At 41.4% G+C, this 24,036-nt stretch overlaps 3 protein-coding genes across 5 annotated transcripts in view; 2 read left to right on the forward strand and 1 right to left on the reverse strand.

The window, feature by feature from the left end:
* The first annotated feature begins 1,898 nt into the window (after positions 1 to 1,898).
* On the forward strand, positions 1,899 to 9,913 carry LOC103473776 (bone morphogenetic protein 10-like). Its single transcript, XM_008424264.3, has 2 exons — positions 1,899 to 7,507; positions 7,763 to 9,913. The coding sequence occupies exons 1-2, from the start codon at positions 7,174 to 7,176 to the stop codon at positions 8,809 to 8,811; spliced, it is 1,383 nt and encodes a 460-aa protein (XP_008422486.1). The 5' UTR covers positions 1,899 to 7,173; the 3' UTR covers positions 8,812 to 9,913.
* Positions 9,914 to 12,058: 2,145 nt separating this feature from the next.
* smad4a (SMAD family member 4a) lies at positions 12,059 to 23,957 on the forward strand. Of its 3 annotated transcripts, XM_008424257.3 has the most exons (11): positions 12,061 to 12,446; positions 13,648 to 14,014; positions 15,708 to 15,882; positions 16,110 to 16,139; positions 16,218 to 16,421; positions 17,777 to 17,884; positions 18,492 to 18,542; positions 18,618 to 18,801; positions 18,898 to 19,066; positions 19,320 to 19,458; positions 22,338 to 23,957. In XM_008424257.3, exons 2-11 carry the CDS (start codon positions 13,775 to 13,777, stop codon positions 22,547 to 22,549), a joined length of 1,512 nt encoding a protein of 503 aa, XP_008422479.1. In that variant the 5' UTR covers positions 12,061 to 12,446; positions 13,648 to 13,774; the 3' UTR covers positions 22,550 to 23,957. The 3 variants fall into 3 exon arrangements, with proteins under 3 accessions (XP_081470168.1, XP_008422482.1, XP_008422479.1); XM_081614042.1 differs by having other exon boundaries at positions 12,059 to 12,446; positions 16,110 to 16,421; XM_008424260.3 differs by lacking the exon at positions 16,110 to 16,139 and having other exon boundaries at positions 12,060 to 12,446.
* Positions 16,325 to 24,036, reverse strand: part of rfx3 (regulatory factor X, 3 (influences HLA class II expression)) — a 29,074-nt gene continuing 21,362 nt past the window's right edge. The window contains exon 18 of the mRNA XM_081614041.1: positions 16,325 to 16,415. Within this exon, the coding sequence (XP_081470167.1) occupies positions 16,404 to 16,415 (12 nt within the window). The 3' untranslated portion in view covers positions 16,325 to 16,403. The remainder of the gene's footprint in view (positions 16,416 to 24,036) is intronic.

The following is a 24,036-nucleotide window of genomic DNA, read 5'->3' on the forward strand; positions in this document are numbered from 1 at the left end:
TAGATTGGCTCTAGACACAAAAGAATTGGTAGTTAATTAGTAACCACACTATTGCTAACAAGATCTGAACAAACAAGAAACTTGACTACTTCAAGGGATTTCTCACGTTAAGAGAATGAACCGTTTGATTTTCTTTAGCCGACTAAATTTAACCTTACCAAAGTTTTTCCTTAGAGCAAATAGGAACTGAGAAGAGTACTGAGTTAGTCGGCTGTGATGCGTTAGTGGTTGACTTTCATTTCAACTGCACAAAGCTAAAAGTTAAATATGAGTCACCTCACGTAGGCCTGTTTACTATGAGTCACATATTCTTAAGAATTACATGTACAAACGAGGAACATTTACTGAAATGTATCACACTAGCAAGTGTTACAGAAAAAAAATCTGTTAGGGTTTAAAATTTAAGCGAGTTTTCGGAACGGATGTACGAAATCTCAACACGTTTTAAGTACTGAATAGTAGACAGTTTTTTTTTTTTCCCTCTACATGCACACACGCCCAAATGGTTTGATGAGCAAAACCTTAGGTAATTACAAGATTCTAAATCTAAACTTTTCTGGGAAAGGTGACAAACAGTATATTATTCTTGATTCCGGTTATCACTTATTGTTTTATTTTTCATACTTTAATTGTGTTGTACTTTAATTCCCTCACAAGCGGTCAAATGTGCGCACACATCCTCCACACGCACAGACTCACACACACAGCAATCAGAGCTAAGGAGACATGTAATCTGGACCACTAAAGAACAGTATGGGGTGTCTTTCAGACTCACCAAGAACAGGACTGGGTAGTGATAAAGAATTACAATAAGTCACTGACATCCCCTGTATCTCATGACATCAAAAGGTACACCTGTTGTGGATCAGAGGTGTTAAAATCATTAACATTTTCACCCCCACTCACCCTTTCCCGTGCACTTCCCCTGACACCCCCCTTCCAAACCCCTAGAGTTCTCCACCCCCTCTTCCGGTCCCCCCACTGAGCTCCACCCTCACTTCCGGAGCCCCTACTGAGACCCTCCCTCACTTGCGGAGCCCCTACTGAGACCCTCCCTCACTTCCGGACCCCCTACTGAGACCCTTCCTCACTTCCGGAGCCCCCACTGAAGCCCTCCCACACTTCCGGCGCCCCCGCCCCCACTGAGCCCCTGCCCCACTTCTGGACTCCCCACTGAGCCCCTCTCCCACCAGAAGCCACGCCCACCTGTCAAATTTGACAAAAGGGTGTACCTATTATCTCTGAGACTTTGCCAAATGTTCCCAACAGACCCTCACAACACGACCGTCATCCTCCCCCACCACCGGAGCCAACTCACTACCAGGTAGTGGTCAGTGGATAGCTCTGCCCCTCTCTTCACCCAAGTGTCCAAGACATACGGTCACAGATCCGATGAAATGATGACAAAGTTGATCACCGAACTGTGGCCTAGGGTGTCCTGGTGACAAGTGCACATATGGACACCCTTATACCTGAACATGGTGTTTGTTAAGGACAATCCATGATGAGCACAGAAGTCCAACAACAGAACACCACAGAACCCTCCAGTACCCCCTCCAAGGACTCCAAAAAGGGTGGGTAATCTGAGTACCCGGGTGGTCGCTAAGGCAAAAACTTGGGTGTGGAAGAGGTTCACAGAGGCCATGGAGAACCTTGGATCGGGCAGAGTAGTTCGAAGACCTCCTCAATCCCACAATCACATCTTCCACTGAGGAAGCGAAACCTGGGGACTTTGGATCAGGCTCTGCTGAGTTGACCATGGTGAGAGGCGCAGAGAAGGAGTGGGCATCGTTTTTGCCTCCCATCTTGGTGCCTGTATGTTGGGAACAACTCCGGTGAAGGGGGTAGCTTCCTTCCACTCTTCTTGTAGTGGAACGGGTTCTGACTGTTGTCTGTACTTATGTGACAAGCAGCAGTTCAGATTGGCCACCTTTTTGGAAGTTGTTGGAGGGGTGCTGGAGAATGTCCCTCCTAGAGACTTCTTTGTTCTGTTGGGGGATTTCAGTGCTCACATGGGCAATTAGAGTGAGTCCTGGAGGCTTGTGGTTGAGAGGATCGGCCACCCTGATCTAAACCTGAGTAGTGTACTGTTATTGGACTTCTGTACTCATTATGTATAGTCCATAATGTACACCTTGTTCAAGCATAAGGGTATCCATATGTCTTGTAGCACCAGGACACCCTGGCCACATTTCTATGGTAGACTTTGTTGTTTTCCTGTCTAATCTGTGGCTGCATGTCTTGGACTGTTGGGTGAAGACATGGGCAGAGCTATCCACTGACCATTCGGTCACTCCACTGACCATTCGTTCAGTGGACAGCTCTTCCCCTGTCTTCACCCAACAGTCCAAGACATGCAGCCACAGATTAGATGGGAAAACAACAAAGTCTACCATAGAAATGGTGTCCTGGTGCTACCAGCACATATGGACACCCTTATGCTTGAACAAGGTGTACATTATGGACAATCCATGATGAGCACAGAAGTCCCATAACAGTACACTACTCAGGTTTAGATCAGGGTGGCCGATCCTCTCAACCACAAGCCTACAGGTCTCACTGTAATTGCCCATGTGAGCATTGAAATCCCCCAGCAGAACGAAGAAGTCTCTAGGAGGGACATTCTCCAGCACCCCTCCAACAACTTCCAAAAAGGTGGCCAATCTGAACTGCTACTTATCACATAAGTAAAGACAACAGTCAGAACCCGTCCCCCTACAAGTAAGTGGAAGGAAGCTACCCTCTTCACTGGAGTGAATCCCAACATAGAGGCACCAAGTCGGGAGGCAAAAAGGATGCACACTCCTTCTCTGCGCCTCTCACCATAGTCATCTTAGCAGAACCTGATCCAAAGTCCCCAAGTTTCCTTTTCTCAGTGGAAGATGTGATGGTGGGACTGAGGAGGTCTTCGAACTACTCTGCCCAATCCAAAGTTCTCGATGGCTTCTATGTACTTCTCCCACACCCAAGATTTTGCCTTAGCGACCACCCGAGCTGCATGCCATTTGGCCTGCCAGTACCCACAAACTGCTTCCAGGGTGTCCCAGGCCAAAATGTTCAGATAGGTCTCCATCTTTGGGTTGACAGCATCTGTCCCTTCTGGTGCCCATTAGCTGATTCTAGGGTTGTCCCCAAAACAGGCACCTGAAACCTTGTCGCCATAACTCCAATAAGCTGCATTGACAATGGAGTTGGGGAATGACTCTGTGCGGGCCATGTTCCATCCATTTTCTCCGAAATGTGTCTGAACTTCTTCCAGAGGTGAAATTTGAAACTCTGTTTCACAGGTGACTCTGCCAGGATCCTCACAACACTTTTGGGCTTTTCTGGTCGGACTGCCATCCTTCCCCATCATCAAAGTCAACTTACCACCAGGGAGTGGTCAGTGGACAGCTCTGCCCCTGTCTTCACCCAAGAGTCCAAGACATGCAGGGTGTCCTGGTGCTACAAGCACATATGGACACCCTTATTCTTGAACAAGGTGTACATTATGGACAGTCCATGATGAGCACAGAAGTCCAATAACAGTACACTACTCAGGTTTAGATCAGGGTGGCCAATCCTCTCAACCACAAGCTTCCAGGTCTTACTGTAATTGCCCATGTGAGCATTGAAATCCCCCAACAGAACAAAGAAGTCTCTAGGAGGGACACTCTCCAGCACCCCTCCAAAAACTTCAAAAAAGGTGGCCAATCTGAACTGCTGCTTGTCACATAAGTAAAGACAACAGTCAGAACCCATCCCCCTACAAGTAGGTGGAAGGAAGCTACCCTCTTCACTGGAGTAAATTCCAACATACAGGCATCAAGATGGAAGGCAAAAAGGATGCCCACTCCTTCTCTGCGCCTCTCACCATGGTCAACTCAGCAAAGCCTGATCCAAACTCCCCATGTTTCGTTTCCTCAGTGGAAGATGTGATGGTGGGATTGAAGAGGTCTTTGAATTACTCTGCCTGATCCAAGGTTCTCCATGGCCTCTGTGAACTTCTCCCACACTCAAGATTTTGCCTTAGCGACCACCCGAGCTGCATGACACTTTGACTGCCAGTACCCCTAAGCTGCTTCCAGGGTGTCATAGTCCACCCTTGAAGCACACCAAAACAGGCACTGGAAACCTTGTGGCCACAACTCCAATAAGCCGCATTGACAATGGAGTTGGGGAACGACTCTGTGCAGGTCATGTTCCATCCACCTCCTCCAAACTGTGTTTGAAGTTCTTCCAGAGGTGAAATCAGGTCATTAATAAGCTCCTCAAAATTTTCTTCGCCTTGAAAGAGAATAGTTAGCTCTTTCTCCTTGGTCGGAGTTTAGCCAACCTAGTCCCTATCTGGCGAAACCACTTGGAAACTTGCAACCTCCCTTTTCTGGCATTTCCGCTGTCAGAATGACCTTCCATAAAAGAAATATCCATTTCTTTCGCATCAATGCCGTCAAAATGTTGTGGCCCAGTTTGAACGTCAAGTTTTGAACTTTTTTCCAAAAGAGTTTCTACTGAAGTAGAACACACAGAAACTTTATCAAAATGTGACAAATTTGTCGGAGGAGTTGTGCTCAGAGACTGACTGGAAAAATCCCTCCTGTCAAAATTCTCTGAGAACTCAATGTCGTCTTCTGCATATTCTTCTTCAGAAGACCATATTTTTGGAAGAAAACTCTCAGAAAAGACTTCCAAATGTTCCACAACATTCTCAGCATGTGAGTTTTCAAAATGGACTTTCTTCTTGGAAACATCCATTTCTTCAGCTTCCATGCCAGAAAAATTATCTGCATAATTTTCTTTGCTGTCACAGCTCGCATCAACAGCCTGGTCCAGGTCCATTTGTTCCAGGGAAACATCGACACTTCCACTATCATCTGTGTCTGTGTCCCCAGAGTCAGTTTCCCAGAGGAGCTCCAAAACATGATCAAAAAAACTGTCGCTATTCAAAGAAACAGTATCTTCAGGAGTCTTTACTGTCAAATCAGTCAAGACCCCTGAAGTGGTCCTGACAACTTCTGAGGTAGCGTTCACGCTGCTTTCCTCTTCAGAAACAGGCTCTTCCTCAGGTTCTTGAGGAATAAGTTCCTCAAAACCAAAGTATTTCCACCTCTTGTACTCTTCGGATTTTTTGTCAATGCCATTCTCAAAACTCTCATCAGATGTGTTGGTGTCATCATCTTCTTCTTCTTGTCCAATATTCTCTCCAAGCAATTTTTCAAGACCCTTGGTGGCCAGATAACCAAGGCCCCAACCAATAGTCAGAAACATTTTTTCTGAAATTGAAATCCTTTCTAAAATCGCCGTTCGTGATGTAAAAGTGTTGTACCTCCAACGAAGTTGAAAAGCAAACTGAGAATTCTTGTATTCCAAATGATAATAATAATCTTTTGAACCTTTATGACATCATTGATGAGAACATGGATAACATGATGATGTCAAACAACCTGTGACAGGTTCTTGTTTGCTTTAGTTGCTATGGAAACACAAGGCTTTATGTATAAGGTAAGACTACTGTCAATTAAAAATGCATGCGTAGACATCTAAATTCGTGAATGCAAGTCAATAAATGTGCATAAATTTAAGTTTTGTATTTGTCCTGTTTTTCAACTCATACATATGTGCAAAAATCAAAGATTTTACCTCTGAAAATACCCATAAACAAACAAATTAATACAAGTGTTTTATAGAGTAAGTATTTTTCCAGAAGTTAGACACTCATCAGTCACATTTAGAAACTGGCTCTAAGTCATCTGCTCGATCCATTTTGAACTGTGAGTGAGGAGGATCCCCTTAAACATGTCATGTCTTGCCTTAATTGCTTGCTCTGGTCATAAGGAAAACATTTAACATCTAATAATTATGTTACCATTTTTTTTAAAACATTTGAACTCAGGATGATACACCAAGCAGATTATCAGCCAAATAATTTTATGTTTAATCTCACCTTATTTTTTTTTATTTTTTACCTTTCTCATTCTTTAACACCCCCATCTCAGCCTCTTTACTGTGTGTTTATAAATCGCCCCTTTGTGAGATCTCCTGTTTACTCTTACCATCGCAGCATAAAGTGACACTCTACCCAAAACATTTGCAATGGAAATTTCATTCTTGAGGTTGCTTCTTTGATTGCATTTCAAGACCAGTTAATGTTCTTCTACCAGTTTAGTTGCGCTTTGTTGCCCTCTCATTGTCATTTTTGAGTAAATTAGATTTTTTTCCCCTGTTGTGTATGTTGCGATAACCCCCCCCCAACAAAAAACATAATAAAAGTCGCAGCAAGAACCTGATACCATGGATATGAATAGTTCCCCATTTATTTTTATGAAACCATCTCATTTGGAATAAACACCAAATACCCACAGCGATACTACTGCTGCTTTTCTAGTTCTGCTTTTTTGAAACCAATCCTGGTGCTGAAGAAAAAAAGTCCCCTCTCCAAAATCTGCTCTTTCTTTTCCCATTGACAAGGCATTATTTATGCAGAAAAGATTTATGTATTTAATAACCAGGAGAATATTTGGGGAAGTCATTGTAAGAATTGTAAGTTTATAACTATGCCAAACATAAAGCATGGTAGTAGTAGCATTATGCTGCTGTGGCTCCATCTTGCTTAGATGTATATATTCAAGCCTAAAGGCTTAAATCAACACATTTGGGTTCAAGTTTTTATTAGCAGCAGGATAAATTAGAATTTATGGGGATCTAAATGTGCTTGTAGATTTCTTCCAAAATGCACTTTGGAGGAAAATACAGAGAAACAACAAAACTCTACAAGCTTTACAAGTTTGTTTATAAGAGACTGTGTCATGGTTTGTAGACCAAATTAAATTCTTAATTAAATCCAAGCAGAGGATTTGCAGTTTTAGGGTGGCTCGTAGTTTGAATTGAAAGTCAGCTCAGTGATTCTAATCAAAAATGCCTGTAAGTTGGGGTTAGAATCAAATGAGTGTATGGATGGTCATAAGTCCCTGGTGTGGTGAGAAAGAGGAGGGCAGAGCAGGGCCTTAGCGACATCTCCAAACATGTCAGCAGAGCAGCCCTGCCCTGCCCTCACGACCAAACTTCAAGATAAACCGGTGCAAAGCTGTTTTCAGCAACCTGCTGTCCTTTAATGAAGGAAAGTCTCCAAGAGATCCACATTTTCTCATCAAATGCTTGTCTGTCTTTGGATTTAAACTTTTCAGCTGCTCAAGAATGACCACTTTGGTTTTCTCAAACCTTCGGTTCCTAAATATTGTGATTGCGGCGTTAACTGGCTTGAGCCGCAGCAGTCCAATCAAGTCTGCAGAGACTTACCACAGGACATCCGTCGGCATGGATGTGATCAACAGTCCTCTCCACAGTGCACAGGACTTTTTGAGCCAGTTTCTGTCAACACTGAACCTCACCAGGCTAAGGTCCCAGCCTTGGACTCTTACAGCCCAGAAAGAGCCACTTCCAGAGTACATGCTGGAGCTCTACAACCGATTTGCCAATGACCGCACTGCAATGCCGTCTGCCGACATTGTGCGCAGTTTCAAGAATGAAGGTACAAACTTCTTTCAACAAATTGATCTAAATGTATTTAGGTAAATTAGATAAAATAAGATCATGTTTGAGATTGTGTCTTGGATATGATGGAACAGTCTGAGTTACCGAAATCAAAGGAAGGTGCTCTAAGTATAGCATGTAGCATGTCCAACAAAACCATCTTTTTGTGAAAATTCAACAAATTAATGCTAGCTTACTTGGGTAAACCCATACAGACAACATTGAGATACTTCTTGTGGTATTTTGATTTCAGATTCTTCCCCCCGAAGTATAAGAGTCACTGGAGTATGGATACATCCCCTCCTATTCAATATCTCCATGCCACACTATGAACAAATTACAATGGCTGAGCTTCGACTGCTTGTGCGGAAGGTCCAAAGACCACATGTCGGCTTCAGATGCAAGGTGACAATCTACAAGGTACATGATGGTGTTGTTTGGACAAAAGAGGTGGGGAAAGAAGGGAGAGAGAGGGATAAAGTGGAGGTGGAGGCGATGAAGGATTTGGAGGAACTGGTGACAAAGCATATCCATGCCAAAGATAATAGCTGGGTGTCATTTGACCTCACTCATGTGGTGACACTTTGGCAGAAGTCAGGGTGCGCAACTCATAGGCTGGAGGTTCACATTGAGAACCTGGGGGCAGACGAGGAAGGGGCCACGAGAGGAGCAACAGGAAGGGGCAAAAGTGTGTCACAGGTTGATATTGACAGGAGAGTGGAGGGGCAACACAATCCAGTGATAATTGTGTTCTCAGATGACCAGAGCAGAGATCACAAAGAAGACAGACAAGAGCTGAGTCAGATGATTAAGCATGAGAATGACCTTCCTGATAACGTGATAACGAGCCAGAAATCTCTTCATGACCGTGCAAATCCCAACGCTGACCACCCGGAACAGGATGAGCTGAATGACCAGTCTGCCCTGGAGGTGCGGTCCAATCTTATCTACGACACGCCTCCTCGAATCCGCCGCAGCGCCAACACTGAGTCATGCAGGCGATCGCCCCTTTTTGTGGATTTTAAAGACATCGGCTGGGACTCGTGGGTTATCCAGCCTTTGGGGTATGAAGCGTACAAGTGCAACGGCGTGTGCAGCCCGCCCATGACCTCAGAGGTTTCTCCCACCAGGCATGCCATAGTGCAGACTCGGCTGAGCCTCAGGCGCCCCGAACGAGCATCTGCTGCCTGCTGCGTTCCCACAAAGCTGGAGCCAATCTCCCTCCTTTATCACGATAACGGAGTGGTTACCTTCAACCACAAGTATGAGGGGATGGTGGTGGCAGAATGCGGCTGCAGATAACGTCACAGGGAAAAACAGACTTTTAGTTGAAGATCAAAATCTATCAATCTATTTTATCATGCTTGTGTGCTTGTCTCTAGAGAATCAGAGATTTCATACAGTGGACTAATTGTAAAATCAGGGATGAAAACTTGATGGAAAGTTACAGCTGTATAAAGGCAAACCCCTGATGTTTGTTAATTTAGAACAGAAACACTTTGAACTGATGCAGCAAAGTGTTTCGTGTTAGCCTACCACAGCTCCATAAGCATTTTTGCCTTTTATCATGTTTTTAAAGCACTTCAGTTTATTGTTATATACTGCAATGGATTGCCATATTTATACAGTAATATAATGCCTTTCAAAATATCTTAAAACCATTTAACTTTTTCTCATTTTGTCACATTGGAACTATGAATTTTAGTGTATCCAGTACATTGGGATTTTTAGTCAAGTGGCCTATGATTACTCTAGTTTTAATGTCAGAAGGACAGCTATTAATTGTGCATTGCCAATATTATTTTAAAAAGAAAAATCTGTAAATATTTTAGCCAAAATGTGCAAACATTTTGGAGATATACCCCAAAAGACTACAGTACCAAAGGGTTCTGAAAAGTATTGACTCAGAATACACATCTGATTCACAGTTTTGCAACTTAAAAAAAAAAAAATTCTACTTCACAATTGTGTGTTACTTTGCATAGGACTGTAAAATAAAAATCCCAATAAAATAAAATAATTATTCTGGCTCTAGAGTGACAAAATATGAATAAGTTTAACAGGTATGGATCATTTTGTAAGGCACTGCATAATGAATAAAAGTGGGAAACAAGCAGGTTTAGATTTTTTGGTGTTATAATTTCAGATCAGCAATTTTAGGTAAAAAAAGAAAGCTTTGTCATATTCATAGCGAATAAGGTCAAAAGTAGTACAACTCTGATTTCATCTCCTGCAAGAGAGGTGAAATCTGACTCGTAAATGAAAAGAACTTTTATTGTAATATACACCAGAAAAAGTAAAGCGATGAAAAGAAAATGACAAACATGAAAAAACGTCACCCTGCCAAGATGCTTAAGAAAATTATGCATTTACTACAAAACTGTAAATTATGAGGTTTTCCAGGGGAATCTTGGAACATCTGAGATAGGTAGACAAATGTAATATTCTTTCTCCGAGATGCTTGCCAAAATTGTAGAAAACATGTTTTTCTTATTTTGGGTCACAGAAGGCTTTTTCAAAGTGTCGTGGAGGGCATCTTTTAAAAAAAAAAGAAAAAATAAAAAGTAATTACTTGTCCTATCCAATATGACTTTCAGCTTCTATGAAATCTTTCTTTGTAGAAACAATTCACATCTCGGTTTTGTTTCACACACAGGTGTGAATAGCATTGTGCTTACTAAAATAAAAACAAACATATTCAGTTTCCTGTTTCGTGCACACCATGTCAATGTCAGGTTATCGCATCGCTTCCATCTAACAACCTTAATCCCCATCCTTCCACAGCCACATGCCTGGCGGGCCACTCTCGGTCCGCTTCCATGCCATATTGATAAAGAGGTGTCAGAGCCTGGAGTCTTGTAGGCCATCACTCAGGGTGAGACGCCACTCCAAGTGGCAGTATTTGTGAGAAGGTGGTGTCAGATTCCTGGTCTCCCGGACCAACATGTCCTATTGACAATCACGACATCAGGTTGTGACTCGGAACCCTCCCATTTCCCTTTTCTGACAATGGCATGCTTATACTCTTAACAAAGCCACGGCAACGGTACAAATGGAAAAAGAAATATTCGCTCCACATCATCACCTAGCTTTTGCTGTTAACAGTTGGAAGTAGGTAGCAGGAACAACCCTCAAGATCTGTCCATGGTGGAGGATCTTAACTCAGCATATGAATTTATAGCAGCAAAATATGCAGGGCAGAAATCCAGGCAGCGAAACAGGCTGATCTGCAACTATCAGCACAAAGTCTACGCTCACCTGTATGAAGCTTTTTAGGTAAAGCTCCTCAATTGTCAAACCAAAATAGTGAATAAGCTAATCAAATGGCAGCCACTCAATGCACAAAGGCATCTGGACGTGGTGAAGTTGAAATTTAGCATCAGAATGGGAAAGAAAAGGGATCAAATTTAAGTTACTTTGAACACAGCATGGTTGTTGGTCCTGAAAGAATCAAATTACTGGTCTTCTGTGGTTTTCACTCCCATTTGTGTGATTGGTATGAGAGAGAATAGCCTGAAAAAGAGAAAATAACAAATGAGCTATAAAAATAAAAACCTCTTTGATGTGAAAGGTTAAAGAAGAACACGGAGACTAGTTTGAGATTATAGAAAGGCAAACATAGAACCCTGAAGCAGATGGGTTACTGCTGCAGGAAACCACACAGGATGCCACTCCTTTCACCTAAAACAGAGAACTGAGGCTACAATTTGCACAAGATCACTAAAGACCAGGTCCAACCCGGTACTAACTAAGTGTACCTAATAAATAAATAGAGTGGATACAACTAAAGAAAAGCAAGAACATATTTGTGGAAATAATAAAGCAATATTTTTAAAAAATATAGATTTTAGGTTTTCTTACAATAAACTCCTAAATAGGGAGTTTACAATTCCTTATTTAGCTAAGTCTTTGAGCTAGTTTGATGGCTGGACACCAACCAATTTAAATAAACTCTACCAGTTCAAGGGGGAGTGATTACATATTAAAAAGAATATGCTGAGATGTTGTTGACATCTAAGAAAAGCTTGTGGTTTCCCTGGGAGACATTTACTAATATTAACGGTGTGTGTCTGATTCATAACCCTGTGTGAATTAAATATAGTTGATTACATAAAGAACCAAATCAGTTCTTTGTGTAACGATTTGTTACACATTGTATTTCATACAGCATTTTACAAGGATAGTATTTAACTTGGTTAAACCAAGTTGAGAGAGGGTTTTAACTTTGGTAACATGGCTCTGCACAGGTTCATAAGGCACTGTTATCTTTTCATACTGTAGAAAAACTGTGTTTTCACGATGATCCCATAGTGAAAATTTGTGCTATATAAACATGGAGAACAATAGAAAATGTTCAGAGTGGTATCTCTGAATCCCACATATTCGCACATGCGCAGTATGATCAAAACAATAAAAGAGCAGATTTTATGACAATCACAGATCCGTGATTTATTGTGAATTTCATAAAACGTTATTTTGTTCTATAATAGAAATATAATTAACATAAACTCAGCGTGATTACCCTACCTGTGTAGTAGCATTCATAACGCATAGCGAAGCGAGCTGCACCGCAGCGCCACGCCTGTCACGGCTCAGTCAGAGCGTGGTGGGTGGAGGAGAGATTTTGTTTATTTTCGTGGCCAATAAGGCATTCAGCTATATTCGGTTGGCATAAAAATCCTGGTTGAATTTCAATGAAGTGTTGTAGGTTGATTAGGTGAACGTGTGCGGAGAAGACTGGTTAGTGGTCGTCTGACATCGTGAGATGCTGGATTTCGGGAACAACAGAAAGGAAGGTTCGTCAGCGTCAAGTTGGTCTGTTAGCAAGCTAGCAACAATAACCAAAACGTAAGATAGCCAGTCAGGTTTTAGGTAGCCAAAGCTTTGTTGACTCCATCTTCTACGAGTGGATCTACGCTGCTTTTCTGAGAATTACTGTAAGTAAACAGATTCGTTTTCAACTGCTTCCATTTATTAAATATATTGTTTTATTTGTTAGCTAAATAGCAGCCATCGCTAACAGAGCTACTTAGCTTAGCCACGCTAGCTAACCCCGTATTGTGTTGCTGTTGCTTATTTTGTAAAAGTGTTTGTTTATCCGAACATATAATCATAAATTATACCGGTACACCAGGATGATTCAAGACAAACTCGGAAGTAAGCTTTATCCCCCCCCCCCTTACTTTTCGTTATTGTGTTTCTTAGATTAGCCACCTTGGCTAGCACTAGCAAAGTTGTCTTAATATTGTTTGTTTAAAATCATAACTGCTGAATTTCTGCTAGTAATTTTCATCATTTCATAAATCTGTTAATTTGTCAGCTGGTTCAGGTAAGGTGTTCATTTTTGTGAACCAGTGAGGATCCCCGTATGACTAACGTGGTGGTACGGGGGTTGCCACTTTTAATTTATATAACATTTACTAAGTTTAGCTTTTGTGTTTAATAATTATTTATACGTTAATAGAGAGCTTGTATTTGCTGTACAGCCCTAGTATATCCATGCGTCCATGTTCTCTGAAAAGAGCTAACTCTTGTATTCCAGGATTATGTACAACGTTTTCCTAATTAAACACTTGTTGTAGCTTTTAAGTTATTAGTCTTTAAAAAGAATAAATTTAAGCTTAAAATGTTCTATGCTCTAGGTTTTATTCAACTATTTCTGACACAATATCTTAAGGTGTTTTTATTTTGTCCCCATTTAAGTCCTTTTTGAACCTTAGATTATTTTTTGTAGGTACTTAGAATACATTTAGGCCTCATAAAGATGTAGCTTGAGGTTCTGAGAAATCAGGACCATATTTCGTTACACAGAATTAATGTAAACGTGAATATGTGAGATAATATTAGATGCATGCCATGTAAGAAAAACTGGAAACTATCATTGTGTTGTACATGCAGTTCTACTCCATTCAGTAAAAAAAAAATAAAAATTGAGATTTACTTTATATTTAAATGTAGTTAATTGTTTTAAAGATAAGTGTAACTTTTTTGTCACTATTATCTTAATATAAGTTAAAAAAAAAATAAAACATTCAAAAAAACACGTAAATTGCTGATGTGTTGAGCATGTACATTTTTCAAAAAAAATATTTTGCTTTAAAATTTTGGCTTTGCTCTTGTTTTCTTTCTTTGTTTTAGGTGGCTAAACGTGGGCTGCTTTGGTTAGAGGAATAATTTCTCATTGTCACTACAACAACAACAACAACAAAAAAACATAAAAGACACAGCTGGAAAGCCCACCCAGTCCTGAAAACTACAAAGCAAGATGTCAATCACAAACACTCCTACAAGCAACGACGCTTGCCTGAGCATCGTGCACAGCCTCATGTGCCACCGGCAGGGAGGGGAAAGTGAAAGCTTTGCAAAGCGGGCCATTGAGAGTCTTGTCAAGAAGCTGAAGGAGAAGAAGGATGAGCTGGATTCTCTAATTACTGCCATCACCACAAACGGGGCTCATCCTAGCAAATGCGTAACCATACAGCGAACTTTGGACGGACGCTTACAGGTAAATTCTAGTGCAGTGTTTCTCAACCTTTTTCGGGCCAGCACCCCCCTAGCCTTTATCCAGGTCCCTCACCGCCCCCCACCAAAAAATGTGTAGGCTACTTTGCACTAACAATAATTTTATTATTAATGTTACCATCATTATTGTAGATGTTTTGAATCGGCGCACCGATTATGTTTTCCCGTACACTTCAGCGCCTTACGCTCTTTCGCCTCACGCACATAACGGGGTAAATGTAGCGAGTTTTGCCTAAACGTATCGGCGTCTGGAGGAGGGGGTTTGGGGGGGAGGCGAGCGTATGTTTCTATGCTCCTTCGTGGGGGGGCGCCGATTTATGTTTTCGCATCCACCTGAATAATGTGTAGTTGCGCCCCTGCCCATGGCACTTCAACAATACTATTTTACCTTTTATCTGGAAATAGTGTCTGTTTATTCTTGCCATACAGTCCTCTGTATTAATTATTGCTCGAAAGGTCTTGCCATACCAGTTTATTCCTCTGTATTTACTTTAGTTTATTAGTTTATTCTTGCATTTTGTTCTTCATTCATTTCCATTTAGTTTCATTTGATTAGTATTATCCTCTCTCGGTTTATTGCTATGTCCACTTTAGTTTCTGTCCTGTTGCTAAATTTATATGATCGTTTATTGACCATCAGTAATCTTCACTCATCACCTGCTGCGCCGCCTAATCGTCATGTGTTTCACATCATGTGTTGATTTTTCACTGTTCAGCGTCGGATTCTCTGTTTTTATGCCATAATTCACATCTAGTTCGTCGCTCCGTTTCATGTCCCGCTTCTCATGTTTCAGAGTTTTGCACAATGTGCACTGCGTTTTTTTTGTGTTTTTTTTAACTCCCTAAGCTGGAGGGCGGTTGAGAAACATATCGATGGGGAAAAGGCAGACCGACATAAACCTTTTAAAACAACGGAAACAATTTCTGCATTCTGATTATTGAAATTTAAAAGTGCTGTGGTACCGTTGTTCTATCACCCCCGTTTCATGTCGGACCACTTACAGCACCGGTGTTAACGCTATAAAATGAACGCTCTCTATCGTGGTATCACCCATGGAGGGATTTCTTTATTTAAATGGGTTCATTTTTCGGAGAGATACAAAGTGAGGGCATCGTGATTTTAGTAATTATATGTTTATAAGAGCGATTTTCTGTTGTCCTTCCATGGAAGCGGGCAGCTTTCAAACGGAAATAAAACACTTTTTAATATAAATTGCTGCTTTGACATGATCACAGAACTGCCAAAACATATGTAGCTACATAAATACCAGACAAAGTGATTTACAGCAGCGTCATCAGCCGGTGTAACGCTGATCTGATGCGGAGCGGAGCCATGAAGCTAAGAAACATTGAATAGAAGAAGAGCTGCCATCGATACAGCTGCAGCCAAGCATGATTTAATGTTACACAATACAGTTTTACCAAGTTGCTCAAAGTCTAAACTGGTATTGTTGTGCATTTTAGGTGTAAAGTTTACCTTCGACCAAACGCCCCCCAAAGGCATCCCAGCGCCCCCCTTTTGTAAAAATGTCCACCAGCGCCCCCTGCCATCCTCTGAACGCCCCCTGGGGGGCGGTACCGCCCACGTTGAGAACCGCTATTCTAGTGCCTCCTTTGCAGGCGTCACTCGATGCTGTTCATTTACATCGTATTTGAAACTCCTCTGTGTTCTGCAGGTTGCAGGGCGTAAAGGTTTCCCCCATGTCGTCTATGCCAGACTGTGGCGATGGCCGGACCTCCACAAGAATGAGCTAAAACACGTGAAGTACTGCCAGTACGCATTTGACCTGAAATGCGACAGCGTCTGTGTCAACCCGTACCACTACGAGAGGGTTGTTTCTCCAGGAATTGGTAAGTTTGGATCACATGTTCATCAGTTTTGGTCATATAGTTGCTGTTCAACTTGCCAATAAATTTAGAATGATGCACTAAGAAATTACAGTGTATTTTTACATGGATTAACATGCGTCAGAACAGATATTGTACGCTTATAAGTAAGAATTTAATTTAAAACGAGTAATTTTAAACAGATTCACATGTTTATTTATTTATTTATTTTTTTATTAATGTGTTTACAGACTTATCAACATTGACCCTTTCAAATTCAGGTACAGAGCTTTCCTTTTCCTCCTCAGCGACATTGCAAACGTTCATCAGTCTTAATCATGTCTGTCGTTTTCTGCCAGGTCCTCTTATAGTGAAAGACGAGTTTGATTATGAAAACCAGCAGTCGCACTCCAGCTCTGAAAGCCACCTGCAGACAATCCAGCACCCTCCGTCGAGGCCCGTCCCCCCGGATACGTTCAGCAACAACCCTCTGCTGCCCCCATCGGAGGGCAGCACTGGAGCTTCCTCTTCTGCTTTCTCCACCATTAGTGCTGGACCTTCAAGTGAGAAATGAAACAGATTTTAGATGATAGTCAGTTTAAAAAAAAAAACAACAACTTTATATTTATTAGTTTATTGCAAATCAACAAGCGCACGATCTTGAGGTCCTTTTCCGAAATGAAAGTAAATTACAACAGAGATGAGTGTAAAATCACAATATTTTAAATCTTGAGAGATGGTCAAAATTGTATACAAATATATAAATAAATAGATCTGGAACGTACTCACTTTGTGTCACTGAGAATCTGCAAATGTTTTGGTAGGAATCTAAAGCACTGAGACAACAAAGTTTTCGGTGAATTTTTTTTCTTTTTAAGGCTGTATGAAGTAGTAATGAGTAGGTAGTATGTTACTTTTAGCAGTGACGGTGATCCCAGTTTGAAACCCCCCCCCCCAAAAAAACAAGTGAAATTTCAAAGCGGTTTGGATTACTTTGAACGTCTCTCTAAATCCCTGATTTTGTTCACCTTGAGCCCCTTTGGAATTCATTTCGTGATGCACTTAAGGTCGCCGTCCATTTGGAAGACACATTGATGCCCAAACTTGACTTCCTGGCTGAAATGCTGCTTCAGTATTTCCACATAATGTCCTCTGTTTATGATGCCATCAGTTTTTTGCTGTGGTAGTTCAGTCCATCTTGCAGCAAAGCGACGCTTTAACCTCCATTCTTCAGTTGGTGTCTCTCTTTTCCCTCCAGTTTTAACAAAAGTCATCACGAACATCTACAATTCACAGTGGATGTTTCTGTCTAACCAGCTTCAGTCAGCAGTTAGTTGTTTTCTTTTCTTTTGTTGATGCATTAATATGCGCATATATTTAAATGATGCCCGTCTCCTTCCTGACTTGATGAATGCTGGACAGTCCCATGGTGTTCAACTTGTTTGGATAGGCAGACCTGAAACTTTTTTCCAGGTTGCACAAAATAAGCTTTGTGTTTGAAGTGTGGCTCATTTCCACATGTTCTGAATGAGCCAATCAGAAGCTTACACAGCTATGACATTTTCACCTGGGGATTTCCACGTTTTTTTTAGTTTTTTTTTTTTAGACATTTTGAAAGTAATTATTTACAGATTGTCTTACTTTATGTAGGAATGTCAGAGACTGAGTGTATTTTTATAGTGTGTGTAAATATCAGGTGTTTCTTTTTTTTTATCTGTCAACTAGAAGTTCTTCCTGATTTTCTAAGCTAACATCACACTGACTGCTGCATTAAAGATGTTGACGAAAGCGAGAAGAATACAAACGTCTCCATTTTAAAATAAAGGGTTTTCTCTGGGTTCGCTCGATTCGAGTGTTCTGTTTGCATCTCTATGCAAGTTACTTGCCAACACTAGTGTCTTATTTTATGTGCTTGCAGATCCCACTCCGAACTGGAGCAGAAACAGCAGCTTCCCCCCAGCGGTGCCACAACACCAGAATGGGCACCTGCAGCATCACCCCCCGATGCCTCACACGGGCCATTACTGTGAGTGGATGGGGAAAAAGATGGACCGAAAAAAAAAAATCTTTAATTCTGCTGCAGTTTTAAGACATAAGTATGAACTGAATGCTCTTCATGCAACAAATGCATTAAAATCAAATGTGATGTCAATGGCTTGAAGAGTAGCAGCAGTTAAAGCAGTGCGGAGACTGCAGTAAGATGATCTTTCAGATAATGCAGAACAAGCTTTGCGAAAGGTTTTTAATCAGATTAGACGACGACTACTATCATCTGCTTCTCCTTTTAAAGTAAAAATGTCATTTAAGTTACAATCTGGGTTGATTAGATAAGCTGTAGGTCAGTTGTGTCTTGATGTTATTTCAGACAGACATGAATGTGTTTGACTAGAAGCTTTCACATAGGGGCTCCTTAATCAAATACAGCAACATTACCGCATTTAATTTGATTATTAACATTTTCTTAAATAACTATACTTTCAGTTGGTATTTTTAATGGGTTTTAGATTCATGATTTTTCAGTATTTTTGCTGTAATGAAGCAGAGCCAGTTGTGTATTTAGAATCAGTCTCTCTACATCAAGTTTGTTACTGATGGATAGCTGTTCCTAATTTATGTTTCTTTATGTCCCCCAGGGCCCGTTACCAATGAAATTGCATTCCAACCCCCTATATCCAACCACCCAGGTGAGTATAAAGTCAGAGGCAATTGAAATACCAGAAGTGCAAAAACAGCTGACGTTAAGATTTCTTTCGTTGCAGCTCCAGAGTACTGGTGTTCCATTGCGTACTTTGAGATGGACGTCCAGGTTGGCGAGACGTTCAAGGTGCCGTCCACATGTCCGATAGTCACCGTGGACGGTTACGTGGATCCGTCGGGAGGGGATCGCTTCTGCCTCGGCCAGCTGAGCAATGTCCACAGGACAGAGAACATTGAGAGAGCAAGGCAAGAGCAAATGGGACAAGATTATTTTTGATGTAGTTTGTTATAAAACAGTGATTTTGCGCGGCGGCTAAGATGTTAAGTTCTTTGTATCTTTAGGCTTCACATCGGCAAAGGTGTGCAGCTGGAATGCAAAGGTGAAGGCGACGTGTGGGTGCGCTGTTTGAGCGATCACGCAGTGTTCGTTCAGAGCTACTATCTGGATCGAGAAGCCGGGCGCGCCCCGGGCGACGCCGTTCATAAAATCTACCCCAGTGCTTACATCAAGGTGAGAGAGGAGCGCCTCAGCTTTATTTTACACAACCTTGAGTTTAGCATCAACTAGAAATTTGTTTCTTGAAAAGGTTGGACCTTCAACATAGAGCTGCACAATTGTTTGCTTCATCAATCCTAATAGATAATTAATGTAGAAAAATTACAGCTTAGAGTTTGACTTTTCATGTTGCAGGTTCATCTTTTCCTCCCTGTTTTATTGAGAACCGCTTTGCTCAGACAGATGTTGCGTCTCTGAATGTTGACAGGTGTTCGACCTGCGCCAGTGCCACAGGCAGATGCAGCAGCAGGCGGCGACGGCGCAGGCAGCAGCTGCAGCTCAGGCGGCAGCCGTGGCTGGGAACATCCCGGGGCCGGGCTCAGTGGGAGGCATCGCCCCTGCCATCAGTGAGTGCTCCTAATGCTGCACTTGGCCTCCAGCAAGTGTATTGCTATGATTGCTTGTCATTATCCCCGCCTGTGGGGGGTTGAGCCTTAAGCAATACCAGGGCCTTTCTCATAGCACTGCGACCAAGTGAATTCTAGCGCAGGAGAGGGGAAAAACCAGACAGAATAAAGGAGTAGACATTTTAGGCTTTAAGGCAGGGGTCCCCAAACTACGGCCCACGGGCCGGATCCGGCCCGCCTCCACATTTGGTCCGGCCCCCTGAACAACACCAGAAAGCATTCAGATTTTTTTTCATTTACCGCATTTTCTGGAATATAGGCCGTTTATATGTGGATTTTTCTTCCACCACCAGGGGGCTCTTTAGCAGGAAATGAATCATTGGAAGTCTGGTTACTTGCACGCCAACATTGAGCCAAAAGCAGCAAAATGAGTAAGAAACAGATCAGATGTCTTTGGAAAGTTTCTTTTTCAAAGGGGAAAAGGCCCAGAGAAGAGACAGGAGAATGGATTTATCCCGGACCGGTAGGTGAGTCCCACATTACAAGCCGCTCTGCGTAACATGCGGCGATCAGCTGCTAATGAGGCAATGAAGCTTCAAACTGCTTCGCCACATAGAGACCAAGCAGGCTGTGGATATAAGCAACACTTCAGGTGTTATTGTCTCTCATCACTTGTTTTGCAGAGAAACAAGCTCAGGGCTCCGTTAGTCATTATCGTGAGTTAAAATTTTCACGAAAGTAAAATGTTCGTTGTTGTGGCGCTTCTGTTATTTTGAAGGGATATATAAACGTTACCATAGCAACCAGAGTCAGAGCGTTTGGGCAGTGGTCGAGAGGAGATGAGTAGAGCTTGTGAGCCTTAAGTCTGGTTTAGACGGAAAGATTTAGAATTGTCGGCCTATTCTCCAAACCTCTGTGACCACAGAACTGATAAAAGTTCAGGTTCGATCGGTTCGTGTGTCCAAGGCAGGAGCAACACGAACCGATTCCAGTCACGAACATCCCGATTCCAGAGGATAATCCAGTAAAACTCCCAACATAGCGGGAATTTAGAGTAACCAAACATAGATGGCGATGTAGAAACAGTAGTGATGGTTTGTGGAGTCATTTTAAGAGATAAAAGACATAATAAAAAGAAAAGGCGGTGGAAAAAAGATGACGGTAAGCAGCCGCTCTATTTGCTACACTATGATTTGGAGGTGAAAATGTTTTTTCATAGTTAACATTTTTAACTGAATAAACATAATAATGACCTTTAGATTTAATAATAAACATTTCCACATATCATCTCCGATATCTACCGGACTCTCAGTTGCGCGATATGTCAGCTGTTTGGGATTCCCCTCTGTTCTGACGTCACCGCGCTTTCTGATTGGCTACCTGTCACATTCAGCAGTTTGTATTCTCGTTCCCAGTCAGGGAAAACCCCACAGGCTGCGATAAAAGGGCCAAGACAACCCAAATAGGGAATGTTCAGTATTTAGTGGGAATACCAACATGCAGAAGCCCTATCTGACGGTTCATCTCCCCGCCCCCTCTCCCCACCGGTCCGCGGTAATAAACAGGTTGGGACCACTGCTTTAGTACATGCTAAAGCACTGCTTTAGTAGCAACACAAAGGATCAGCACTTTGACTGTTACAGTTTCCGTTCAGAAACTACCGTAATTAGTTCTGTTAAATCTAATCTTGGTAACTTTTTCTTTTTCAACCTTAATAAATGTGATATTCAATTGACCTATTATGACTCAAATATTTCCTGTCCGCCCCCCTCTGCTGCTGCTGCATCGCTGTGGAAAACCTGGAGTGGCAGAGATATCTGCGGCTTACGTATGTTTACTGGTTAAATAAAAAACAAACTTTGGGGTTGTGGCTTATAGTCCGGTGCGGCTCATAGTTGTGAAAATATGGACTATAATCCTTCCTGGATTTTTTCTGTGAAGAACCCAGAGAGGGTTATTTGATTGTGCTTTCTGGAAAATAATATATTTTTACATTTAGGCAAACCTGCAATCGTCACATTTTTCTGTTACAAACTGACTCCTGCCCCCAGCAGAGAAGGGACAAGTTATATGGCCCTCACAGGAAAAAGTTTGGGGACCCCTGTTTTAAGGGGTTAGTGTCAGGTGTTTTATTAAAGGCAGATATTATGACTTATCACAAGTTTTGGATATCTTAATTTGAAGCATCCACATAAACTAGAACACATAATCACACTAGTTGGAACCAGAAGTTTGCATACACAGAATAAAAGACAAATCCACCTTTTTTAATTTTTTTGTCTCTTACTGTTTGAAGTTGAATCAGACCAAACTTCTCATGTTTCTATTTCCATTTGATATATGACAAAATAATGGAAAGGATTTTTTTTATGTCTTCAAAATCAGACGTTTACTTACATTTCCTGAGTATTTGTTACAGATGCACCGATATAAAAATTTGGGCTGATATAGGATATTAATGCTGCTGTTATGGCCAACAGCCGATATAAATCCTTATACTTTTGGCTGTGTAAAAGTGAACAAGCAATAAACATCTTCTTTTATTTACTCGTTTTCTTTTAACACTTTTTGATCGTCTGAGTTATTTGCTAAAGCTGCAGGAATGGATGAAAATTGTAATTGTAAATTGTAGACGTTTTTTTCAGAGTAGAAACAGCCATTTGTTTGACCATTTTAACATTCTCACTCCTTAAGGTTTTTACTGATGCCAGTTTCAGTAAATGTATATAAATAAATTTTTTAACATTCTCACGCCACACACAAAAACTCTTCAACTTTGTCAAAATGCACGTCGAAGCCGTAGCTTGGTCCAAGCGGAGAAGTGAGTTTGTGCGCCGTTCTGCCTCACAGTGATGAAGCCGTCTGCTCTGTCCACTCAGGTTTGTCTGCGGCGGCGGGAATCGGTGTGGACGACCTACGCAGGCTGTGTATTCTGCGCATGAGCTTCGTGAAAGGCTGGGGGCCCGACTACCCGCGGCAAAGCATCAAGGAGACCCCCTGCTGGATCGAAATCCATCTACACCGAGCTCTGCAGCTTCTTGACGAAGTTCTGCACACCATGCCCATAGCTGACCCTCAGCCTCTTGATTGAAGTAACATTCAACAAACTGTACAAAAAATGAAAATACAAATGGGAGGATGGGCGGGGGAAATCAGTAGAAAATGTAAAAAAAAATACTCGTGACTGACCACTCCATCTGTAGGCCTGGAGTGCTAAAGGAGGACTGCAATCATATGAATGTTGTATAGCTCGTAGTTGAAGAAAGGACCTAAAGGCCGGCGGTATACTCCAAACTGGAAATCACACAGTCAGCATTAGAATCACTCAATTTCAGGACGCTGCTGATTGAGCACATCCCAGTATTTTTGAAAACATTTTACCAGCATCATGCGAATTAAAGTGTTGTCCCTCTTAACATTGTGTAAAGCAAAGTCTTTATCCAAAACAATGAAAAAATGTTTTTTTCTACAATCATAAAATATCCTCAATAATCCGTTTACTGTAACTTCTTGTCTGTTTGTCCTGAATGTATTTGTAGTTTGAGTATACTGCTGGTATGTTGGGCTGAAAAAGAGTTTCTCTAACAAGAAAGCCTTTTTCTCCCTCTCAGATCAGGGCCTGTATGGAAAACTGTATGTTACTCATTCTCTTGTAATCTTTAAAAGAAAAAAAAAAAAAAACAGATTTCAGTGATAAGTTTATATTCTTTTAAATAGTAAAAAAAAACAACAAAAAAAAACACAGAAAGCCCATTTAGAGCTCAGAATCTTTCAGCTCCATCGTTATATATATTTTTTAATCACCATTCAGAACTGTTACCACAAAATGTTTTGAACCTTAATTTTTGTTTTGTTTTCCTCTTACTAGTACTGAAAATATTTACAAACCAACAGAAGTATCATGTTTTGGTTGGGTGTCCATTAGCACTTTATCAGTTTCGTTTGCGTTTACTCAGCTGTATCCATATATTCTTAGTATAGCTGATATTTTTCTTACTGCGTTCTGTAGAAAAAGAAAAAATTGCTGTTGGCCCAAAAAGATGATCAAGTCTTTTATGCTGAAAGTGGTTTGAGTGGTTAAATAACAAAGTGGCTGGAATTACTGACAGACTTGGGTAATAGACTTATCTAAACAGCAGCTGGAAAAGTGTTAAAGGAACTGCGAGGAAGTGTAAGCCATAATGATGCCAAATATACATTTGGAGGGTCTTGTGAGATGACCAGACTGAGGCGGTTTCAGTATTACTTTGCTCATTAAAAGTTTAGGTTTCTGGTTTGCTTTGCTCCGCATGATCACCACGTATTCAGATCTCTGTTAACCAACACATATGGCAGTATTTTATACACTTTTGCTACATTTACAGTTATAATTCTGGTCATTATAGATGTGTATATATATATATTAAAACATAATTGAATGCTGTAAAACTTCCAGAGAACACTACTTCATGCTCATCTTCACAACGATATAATAAAAGCTGAATATGTGGAGTTTGAAAGACATTGGTGGTTATATGTATGAATAAAAACTAACAGGCCAACCAGACGATACGCGTTTAGTTACGAGGCGGGACAACA

This window comes from Poecilia reticulata, chromosome 12 (assembly GCF_904066995.2).
Source record: "Poecilia reticulata chromosome 12, P_reticulata-male-v2, whole genome shotgun sequence".
Classification (NCBI taxonomy): Eukaryota; Metazoa; Chordata; class Actinopteri; order Cyprinodontiformes; family Poeciliidae; genus Poecilia; species Poecilia reticulata.